Consider the following 10,320-nt stretch of genomic DNA (forward strand, 5'->3'; position numbering starts at 1 on the left):
AGGGCCGCGGTGAGGAGAGCGGAGAGCAGTTGGCGGTCCGGGGGGGCAGGGCGGTCCGCTGCGGGGTGGGGAGGGCTCTCTGGCACTGGACGTCCATCCGCCTCGGGCGGGAAACCCCTCCTCTCCAAGCTGCGTTCAGTCGGGCCCGCTGGGGACATCAGCTGGGAGCCACATTGCTCTTGCGACTTACCTTTGTCTTTTCTAAACATGCAATTTGCCTGGAGGAGACTTTCCTCCCAGAGGCAGAATCACTACAAAATAATAAAATCAATAATTTGTGTGTGGTCGCAACTCCTTCAAAGCTCTCCGTTCCACAGCATGTCCCTTAAACGTTTGTCACAGGTGAACATGTGGAACGACATTGAACTTCTTGCAAATGATGACACGGGGAGTGGGCAGCTCCCTGTAGGTTTAGGACACGAATGTGGAACTGCGTTGTACCAAGTGGATACACTGCTTCAAATCACATCTTCCGAAAAGGTAGAACTCCTCAAAGCTGTGGTGTTCCTTTTCTTAATCCTTACCAGAGCTGCTTCATCATGTTTTCTAAAGCGTTTCAGTTATTACATAGAACAACCTCTGTCTTCGTAGGTGTCTGTTAATCCGCAGCTGTATGCATGCAGCTCGAGGGAGGGCAGTATTATTGTTGTTGACAGGTCGGTGGCGCTTCTAGACAGCTCAGGGCTGTCTCTTCAGATGCACCTTCAGTTTGGTGAGTTCATTCCCTCGGAATTCCACTGCAAGTTAAAACTGACTTTTAAAATATAGGCATTAGGTTTGTATAGGAAAATACAGCAGGTATCTAACTAGCCTGTAAAAAGAAGTATTGTAATAAATACCTAAGTAATGAAAAGTGATTGCTTGTTCTCTATTCAATGAACTATTTCTGTACAAGTTAATTAGAATGCTCGCTAGCTTTTCACTGAAATGAGAATAATGGATACCAAAAGCGCTCCCTGTATGCCTTTTCCTGTACTTTGTTGAATAAAACCAAATAATTTTGAAGAAGTCTGGGATGCTGTATTGACTAATTCCTGTGTTTCAAATATGAATGTCTACTAATAAAAAACAAGCCTTAATATTTGACATTTTGTTGAACTTTTCAGATACTAATGTGGATGTAGTTGGAATGTGTCAAGAAAAACAGTTTCTTGTGGTCGGTGAGAGAAGTGGCAATTTCCATCTTATTCATATACCATCGAAACAAACCTTGCTGACTAAGGTACAGTCTTTTTTCTATTCTAATTTTGCTGAAGACATCTTGTTCTCAGAATTTCTTGAGTTGATTTTTGTTCTTCCACGTATCAAAATATAAACATTCTTGTGTTTTGAACACATCTAGTTTGAACAAACGGATAAATTGAAGGGACACTTTTGTTCCCATAACTAATGGATAAGGAAAATCTGTTTAGGAATGGCATGTATAAACAGGAACTGGTTCTTCGTGAAATAAAAAAGTTTAAAGTTGGAACTGATAAGCAGTATTTACAATTTTTTCCCCTCAAAATAAAATACGGAACAATAGTTTAATAGTCTTTGTGTTGATTCTGTTTTAGCTTCTAGTTGAAAAATCTTCAAGTGAAAAGACTTATTTAGACCTCTTTATTGAAAAAGATGAAGCAGATGCAGGTAAGAATTTGATTTTATTTTTTTCCCCTTCTCTCAATTTTTGTGGTTTTGTTCTCCTTTAATATCTCTCAGGGAAAAAGACTACAAAATAAGTAATCAGATACAGCTTCACTTTGCATTCTACACATTAAATGCACTTTTCTTAATGCATTCCCGTGAAGATTTTTAACTCATTATTTTACAAATGTCAATGAAAACAATAAACACTCAGAACTCAATACCTCTTTCTTTTGAGACTGTGCTAAACATATAAAAATGCTCAAAAAGGAAGGATTCCTCCTCTCTACTTCTGTCAGACTTCAGATTTTAGTAGTTCCTGTTCTTCTCCAAGCTCCCAGCCTTGTTCTGTCACAATATTATGTATTTAAATGCAGTTTTGTCATGAAAAACAGCATTTGCAGTCTGATGGATGCCTCAAAAAATGATAATTTCAAGCGAAACTCTAAGATCTGCAAACTTATCCCACTCTTTATTGAAGGTGACGGAATTTTTGTTTAGAAATAATCTGTTGGTCAGCTTATTTTTGTGGTCAGTTATTTCACTGTTCTGTGAAAGCAGGTAGTGTCTTCACTCTTATTGAATACTTCAGTTTGAAATACTCATTTTGGATTTTTTTTAGGCGTTTATCATATGTTTGTTCTCACAAGCAATGGATTCTTCTGCGTTATGTGTCTCCCACTTGCCAAAATGCAGGAAGGTAAGATGAGCTACAAACCACCTGGGATTTCCATTTGAACAGAAACATTAAAAAAGCTTTTCCATGCACCTTTTTAATGGGAATAAGATTTTGAGTTGGGATGTGCTATGTAATCTTAGTTTGTTTTTAAAGGGAAATGGATGGACAGCTAGTTCTGGAATAAAGTTTTCTCTTCTTCCAGTAATTCCTTTAGCTGATGTTTCTCTGAGTCACGGTTTAGAGAGAGAACTGAATACTGCGGGAGAAGGATTTCAAGCTATGATCAGTCTTCGCTGTACTGAAGAATATTGGGAATAATTTACATTTTTAATGCTGTCTAAGTATAGTTATTAATTAATTTTCTGTATCTCAATACTGTGATCAATAGAAATAGACCCTGTCAGAGATTCTGGCTAATATATTCCAGCATTGTCACGTTAGGGTTAAACTGGCCTGTATGATGATTAATGACTTTTTTCAATTTTGAAAAACTGTCTTTAACACTGATTTTTTTTAATTTTTTTTTTTAATGCAGCAATCGACAAGATGGACATGATTACAGCCAGAAAAGTAAGACATACCTGCTCACTTGTACCATGTGTTAAGTGCAGGGTTTGTAACAAAACTTTGCTCTCTGCATTTCATTTTCTGCTTACCAGTTCGTTGTTACAACCCCTAACAGTGACTATTACTCTTCCCGTGCATGGGGAAGTGAGCAGTTCAAGGTTTCATCCACCGATTGTACAAGCAACTTGTTTTCTTCCCCTTTTGTTTGCTTTCCCTTCATCTTCTACCCCCCAAGCTACAAGGACAGATAAAGACAGCTTGCGTCTCCACAGAGGAGTACCACAGCCTCGGCTGTCAGAGTTTTGTGATCAGTAACTCAGCGAACAGAATGCATTTGATCGTTGGGGTGAGTACTACGAACGTGTTAGTAACAATTTTTTTGTGATCAGTGACGGCGAGTTTTGATCTGCAACAAAACGTATCTCTAGCTGATTGAAAAAGAAGATTATAAACTTTGCACACCAGGACTTCTGCTCTTTCATTTCCTTCTATTTAAATTTAAAGGTTATCAGCTCTGCAGGCTGTCCGTAGGTTTTCTCGTACAGAAACAACTGTTGCCATTTCAGAGCTTGCTCCCTTATGATGTCTGGGGAAAAATATTTTCACCCGTGTTGCATGGCCATAGTAAATCACTGTAGGTCCTTCCTAGCCCATACAGGTGAGTCTATTTATAGTCTAGTCCTTGAGCTTGGAGACAAAGCAAGAGTCTTCCAGTCAGGTTCCCATTCAACAGAGCCTTGCCAGAGGAACAATAAAAGTCCCAGTTGAACAAATCCCTTAAGCATGAATTAATGCAGGACTTTGTAATAAAATAAAAATACAGACGTATTTTGAAATGTTATTTTGGACTAGAAGAAAGTCCATTGACTGAAGCCTGTGAATTCAACACAGTTTTTCCCAGTAGGTTCAGTGTATGTTTCATTCAGGTTTTATACTCTCTGAGAATGGCAAGTGGGTGATTTGAAATACAGCATGTTTTCAGAAGGCCCAGAAATGTTTGGAGGTGCTGACTGAAACAGTTGCTGTAGTGAAGGCCAGTCCTGGCAGGAGAAAAGACAAGGACTAAACTAAAACCAAATAATTGTATTTTTCTGAGCATCACCATTTACCAGGAATAAAGTTTAAGTTTAGTTTGCATCTTTCTGAGTTAGAGATCAGTTGTAGAACTCACCTGTCAATGGCCAGATTGTGTGACCCCATTTCACTTTGCCTTACTGGTAGGGTGAAGGTGATTACGTACTCTCCACATGGGAGGTGGACACTGCCAACAACCTGGTGTCTGTGCGAAGTTTCGCTGATTCAAGTCTGATCAAAGGTAAGTAAAAGGATTTTTTTTCTTTTTATAGACAAGTGTAGAATTCATATTTAATTGCAGAAAATACTAAGGTGTTTCCAGTTATTTAATTTGTTTAACTTAGATATATAAATCACAATTCTGTTTAAGATAAACTTTTCACAGTCCTAGCAAGTTCCATGAGGTTAAACATCTGTAGGTTGCCAATACTTGGTTGTACATTTTAATATGGTTTTGCTTCAAATACACTTCTCAAGAAAAATAATAACTTTATGGGTATTTTTTAGGTGCAGTGAAACTTCAAGTCCTTGACAATCTGCTGTTTGTTTTAGACACAGAGGTATGTGTAATGATTTGGGTTAGCCTGTTTTAAGGTGTTCTTGAATTAGCTTATAAAAATATTTTTTAAAGTAATAGCTTTAAAATACGCTTTTAAAATAAAGATGCTGATATTTACAGGAGATCTTGATCTTATTGTCTATTTTTTTTCCTAGTCATTATTTAAGCTATGGAATGTGATAATACTCTGCTCAAAACAGGCGAAAGAGTATTCTATGAAGAAAATATGAAATCCATATCTAATTATTTTATTATTATTTTTTAAATCTAGAATGTTTTAAGCACGTGGGATGTTTATTCTCTTACTCTGATTTGGGATTGGCCTTTAACACATATCGAAGAATTTCTGCTCAGTGCAGAGTCAGATTCTTCTCCAGTTCTATGGTAAGTAAAACATTACAGCACCAGTTCTGAGCAGTGACAAGTTGTCTGTTGTTACAGGAAATGTGCTGCAAACTTGATTTTCTGTGGTAGTGAATTTTTAGAAATCTTTGAAGTCTTTCTAGGCAGCAGGATCAAATAATTTGACTGTAGGTATCCTTAGCTCTGTGTTGTAGAAAAAAAAAAAAACCTTGATGCTTTCTGCTTTTTCTTAGTTTATCTATTGTTATCTGGTGTTATAAAAAAGTTAATGTGGTGTTGAGATAAAGAGTAAGATCTTCATTCTGCAGATGGAGAAGCCGCTATCTGGAGATGTGTGTATTTGTTAAAACACAAATTAAATTAATCGCAATTAAGATCAGAAGACAAGACTCTTGGCTCTTTCCATTGCTCTGTGCCAGTTTAAAAAAATAAGACTCAGATCCATTTGAAAAGCTTAAAAATGCCAGAAGTTAAATGTACGTCCTCTACATGCTAAAACACTGTTATTTCTGGATGTACCGTAGGTTTTTAAAATGTACCAGTTTCCATGGAAAAATAAATTTTCTAAATCTCGGATGCAAGAATATTTCAGAGTTTAAACATATAAGATTTATACAGAGTATTTTGCTTTCCTTTTCCTCTTTCTTGTTCCGTAGGCAAGGGCTTGCCCACGTTAAACTGATCGTCCTGACAATACCGGACAACAAACAGGTATAACTAACCCCTTTATCTCTGTTCTGTTCCTCAGCTGTTACGCAGTCACTCACAGAAAAAAGAGGGAGGCCTAGGGGGAAAGGAGAGAAAAGCAGATGGATAAATATTTGGAGCAGAAAGGATTTCCAGGAGCTCAAAGTCAAAACTGGAATCTGACCATTGAGATACCAAGATAATAGCGAGTGAGGGACGATTGCGATGGTGGTGACCAGGGCAAGCTGCTCTCTTCTTTGGAGTTATTTGTGGACTGTTTTACTTATTTTCATGGGGTAGAAATTACTCTGCAAGCATCACTCTTGTCACCAGTGTATAAGGAAAAAAAAATTCTGACCTGTTTGTTTTCCCCTTTTTTATAGATGAGGAATCTAATGGTTTTTGCGTTGCCCACTATGCAACCCCTCTATTCCTTGGAAATGTCGAGTGTTTCTTCACTTGTTCAAAGTGGGATCAGCACAGTATGTTCAGATTATTTTGTTCTTTAAAGAAATACGGTTGTCATATTAGGTGTGATTACTAAAGAGGGTACTGTGCTATTGTTAGATTAGAACGAATTTCTTCTAGAAACTGCAGGAACTGCACAAAAAGATTAAATTATGTCCCCAAAGGGTGGAGAAAAGGACACAATCTATAGCAAATGGGGCAGGTTAATTCTAGGCCCAGGTTTGTGCAGTGTTCAATACTACTGCCAGTGTTCTTGTGCTGCTACAGTGAAAAGCCGTGTGAAATTTTAAATTCTCTTAGCATAGAGAAATGCTCTGGATTTATTTGAGATTTATTGAAGTTTAGATGAGAGAAATACTTCTGTTTAAATTGCTTGCTTATAAATATTTGAACAAAGGAAGGCCAAAAAAGAGTGGGTTCAGTCTGTTCAGTTAGAAATTTTAGACAGAAACTATCCAGGAAATACCATGATAAGCACTTAAAATACCCAGCAAACTTATCTGAGAGAAAAGCAGTCATTTGTTTCTAGATTAAGAAACATTACTTTAGAGTAATGCTCTCTAATGACTGATTTCCCTGACCACCTAACGATTTCTGCAGGATACCATATACTACTTGGAAGGAATTCACGAAAAACATCAGAGGTAAGAAAATGTTTCGTTTTTTACAAGATCATTATCGTGTAAAAATGGGAGGTTCCTTCTACACATACTCATTCCACAGTTGATAAACTCACACAGTTCCTTCTCTTCTCAGACCCTCTGAAGGCCCAGTTTCTATTGTTGTGATGAGAAGTTTAACCGAAGCCTTGCCGGAAAACAGGTACTAGTGTCCGTGGAAATTGTATTTTATTTTCTTTTCATCTGTGATTTGGCCCTTCTATTGAAGTATCACACTTGACTTTATTTCCATCCTAGGCTAAGTCGCTTACTTCACAAACACAAGTTCACTGCAGCAGAGAATTTTGCTATTCAGTTTGGACTAGATGTTGAGGTAAGTTGTCCATTCTTGATAAATACATTCGGAGATTAATTAGTATAACTGAACCTATGAGGAAGGTTCTTGCTCAATAGTCCAACAGAAAGTTTTAAAAATATTACAAATGTGGTGGGCTCTTACCTTACAAAGCAACTCGCTGTACATGAAAGCTGGTTCACCATCACACGACTCCTTGTTGAACTGGTTTTATGTGCAATGACTAACTAACCTGGCAATGAGAAGTGGTGCAGCAGTTCATCTTGTGATCCATGTGCATGCTGCTGCCTCAGGAGAAGGTGTGTTTGTCTTTCTAAGTAGCAGGAAACTCGCTAAAAACAAACAGAAGAGCATTTTCACGTGCATTTATTAACACACAGTCTGGCTTCATTAACTTAGTTATTCAAATAATGCAGTTTGAATGTCTCCTCTGCTTTTGGGGGTTTTCTATTGTTTTTGAAATAAGAAACCAGGCTTAGCTGGTGACATAAGAAGATACCACAGTTGTTAGGAACTAACTGGTAATCGATTTCTGTAATGAAATCATTCAGTGAACATGGACAAACTTTATCTCAAAAACATTGTGAACAAAAGTGTAGTTTCAGTTGCAGGCTGCCCGCGTAGAACTTAATTGCATAAAACTGAAAACTGCTGCTTTTTTTGAGACAGCTTGTATACAAAGTGAAAGCAAACACTATTTTAGAGAAACTCGCTTCAGCTTCTGTGGGGACTTACGGTCACGAAGTCTGGCTGGATCTCGTGAATGAAGCTAAAGAAAATTTGCAAAAAATCCAGGTATGTTTTTATTTCTACTCTGTTTCTCTAATAGAGTAATTCAAATTATAAAAGAGCTTGGAATTAACGTCAGCTCTTTTCTTACACAAACAGGATAGCCAGTTTGTTGTGGATTACTGCATCAATGCTCCATGGCCACTGTATGAAACCACGCAGGAGATGTTGAACTACGCTAAAGTCAGAGTAAGGGGAGGTTACTTGTAATTGCACATGCTCGTCTGTTCCTGTTACAGCTTGCACAGCTTGAGAGGGGGGACATCTTCAAACCAGTTACAGCCACTCAGAAATTAAATGCTGTATAAACTGTGTGCTACCAGACATGAAGAAGAAACGGGGCTTGTTCCAACCTTGTGCTTGCTATTGCGTAAGGGAAAAAAATGAGCTTACAGTTTGTTTTGGTTCCAGTCAGAGTCTAACCCTGTAAAATAAAGACTGCAGTTTCCAGAGGTGCTAAGTTTTTTGCTCCTGTCTTTATTAAATTCCCAGTCCTGTCAGCATGTTCTGCAAGTACAGAGTTGTCAGGCAAACCGTTTCACCTATTTGTTTCAGATCTTGAAGAAAGACGATAGAATCATTCCTCCATCATCAGATGGGGCTCTGGTATCCATAACTGAGGTGAGGACAGACTTCTTGGCCCCGCAGTATCACACGATAAACAAGGGTTTTAAACACTGTGCTACTGTTGAACTTCGTAGAAGTCTAAAGATTCTATTTTACCATATGAAAGAGAACCACAGTAATGACAGGTTTCAGAAATAAGTGATTCCTTCAGTCATAGAAAGGTTCATTTTCAGATGCTCCAGAAATTGAAGGAAGAAACTTTATTAAATGCTTTTAGATATTTAATTTCATTTCTTATTTCATCCTGTTGTATACTGGACAAGCCTCATCTGCCTTCAAGGAGAGTCTGTGTAAAGTGTTCACACAATTGAAATTTTGGATTAATCCTTTATTAAACAAACCTACGTGTGTAGTTAACTGAAAATCTTGAAAAGTCTTTATTTTACTTTATTATTCTAACCATGTAATATGACTGTGTGGTAAGCCAGACACTGATCTTAAATCTCTTGTCTGCATTCAGGTGTTGAGAGCTCAGGCAAGGCTTACAACTTTCTATGGAGCTTTTGGACTAGAGAAATTCAGGTTTGTGTTTGTTTGTTCATTAAGATTTAAAGTTGCAATGGTTAAGTATGTGCCATTGAAATGAAGACTTTTCTTTTTTATTAATTTGAGTTAATTGAAGTTTAAACTTTTCCTTCTCTTCCTGAAGTTTCCCATCCTCTGCTATGGAGAAGGGAGAATGCAGAGAGGTTGAGTCATCCTGTAGGTTGAAAACATTATTTGTGGCACATGCACTATCTGGTATAGATGATTTTTTTTTTTTTAATCCTCTCGCTTCTAGTGGTATTGCTTGGACAGAATTCTTGAACAACGAAGACATTTTCAAGAATATCCTTTTTCAGCTAGAAGAAGGAAATTTATCTTGTGCACAGTACCTCTGGCTTAGGCATCAGGTGAGATGGCATAGACATATCTTTGGTATTTCTGGAGGGTGTTGAGTCTCTTAAATTTTCCAGCCTTATTTAACAGCATCAGACTGATGCGGTTACGAAACAGCTCCTCAAAGAAGCAAAGGTGGCAGACTCCTACCTATTGTCACAATGATTACCTGTTCACCTTGCTCTTTAGAAGGCTGAACTTCTTATTGATTTAGGAATAAAGTGGTGTTTCTGATGTCAGAAGGCGTATTTCTCAGTCTGAAGGACAACTATTCATTTATTCTGAGGTGGTTATAGTCTTTCATTCACTTTCTTGCGAGTACAGCTCTCAGAATTTTTAAGTGGACATTTGCTGGCTGCCTTCAAATCCCTTAGAAATAACCACGTACGCTCCTTACTCTGAATGACACGTTCCCAACAGTGGCTGTGAGCTACTCTCTTCTTTAGAGCAGGACTTTTAGGTCCATGTCTTGTTCTCTTAATGAGACAGAACTATAGAGCAAGTTTTAAAGTAACAGGACATGATCCTGCCACCAAAATTTCCAAAGAAATTGCTTCCATTAGGTCTTGTTTAAGTGGACCAAGCTCTAGTTTTTCTGAACAGGGCTCCGTGGGGGTTTTTAAATTCCTGTCTGTGATTCCTGAGATTTTCTCTTTGCATTTGTGAAATCTATTGCTTCTTTCTCCTAGTGAAACAGCTTTACAAAGTATCAGGTAAACATATCCTTCGTATATCTGTAATTGTTCTCTTTTAATATTGTAGGTGGATTTTGAAAGCAGCTTTGATGAGAAAATGCTGGAGAACTTGCTTAATGCCATCCATTTCCCTGTTCCTTTGAAGGAACTCTGTTCATGGCTTAAAAATGTAGTGATCCCCTTCATAAGAAGAGTTGTGCCAAAGGGACAGGTAAGACTGTCTTTACAAATGCAAAATGTCATTTTCTCAGGCTAAAATAGTTTTTTACTCAGACCTACAGACTTATTTTTGAATGTCAGAATCTTGTTCTTCTGTCTTTTAAAGTGATTCT

The 10,320-nt window shown here is 37.7% G+C and overlaps 1 protein-coding gene across 1 annotated transcript in view; it reads left to right on the plus strand.

The window, feature by feature from the left end:
* The first annotated feature begins 348 nt into the window (after positions 1 to 348).
* The window catches only part of KNTC1 (kinetochore associated 1), a 34,536-nt gene continuing 24,564 nt past the window's right edge, over positions 349 to 10,320 (plus strand). Inside the window, exons 1-21 of the mRNA XM_010136582.1 lie at positions 349 to 480; positions 592 to 712; positions 1,107 to 1,222; positions 1,557 to 1,629; positions 2,249 to 2,326; positions 2,841 to 2,875; positions 3,108 to 3,218; positions 4,094 to 4,187; positions 4,454 to 4,506; positions 4,777 to 4,889; positions 5,525 to 5,579; positions 5,939 to 6,037; positions 6,624 to 6,667; positions 6,780 to 6,845; positions 6,941 to 7,016; positions 7,668 to 7,793; positions 7,887 to 7,976; positions 8,343 to 8,408; positions 8,875 to 8,936; positions 9,196 to 9,307; positions 10,056 to 10,199. Coding sequence (XP_010134884.1) covers positions 349 to 480; positions 592 to 712; positions 1,107 to 1,222; positions 1,557 to 1,629; positions 2,249 to 2,326; positions 2,841 to 2,875; positions 3,108 to 3,218; positions 4,094 to 4,187; positions 4,454 to 4,506; positions 4,777 to 4,889; positions 5,525 to 5,579; positions 5,939 to 6,037; positions 6,624 to 6,667; positions 6,780 to 6,845; positions 6,941 to 7,016; positions 7,668 to 7,793; positions 7,887 to 7,976; positions 8,343 to 8,408; positions 8,875 to 8,936; positions 9,196 to 9,307; positions 10,056 to 10,199 — 1,866 coding nt within the window. The remainder of the gene's footprint in view (positions 481 to 591; positions 713 to 1,106; positions 1,223 to 1,556; positions 1,630 to 2,248; positions 2,327 to 2,840; positions 2,876 to 3,107; positions 3,219 to 4,093; positions 4,188 to 4,453; positions 4,507 to 4,776; positions 4,890 to 5,524; positions 5,580 to 5,938; positions 6,038 to 6,623; positions 6,668 to 6,779; positions 6,846 to 6,940; positions 7,017 to 7,667; positions 7,794 to 7,886; positions 7,977 to 8,342; positions 8,409 to 8,874; positions 8,937 to 9,195; positions 9,308 to 10,055; positions 10,200 to 10,320) is intronic.

The sequence above is a fragment of the Buceros rhinoceros genome, unplaced genomic scaffold (assembly GCF_000710305.1).
Source record: "Buceros rhinoceros silvestris isolate BGI_N320 unplaced genomic scaffold, ASM71030v1 scaffold44245, whole genome shotgun sequence".
Lineage (NCBI taxonomy): Eukaryota > Metazoa > Chordata > Aves > Bucerotiformes > Bucerotidae > Buceros > Buceros rhinoceros.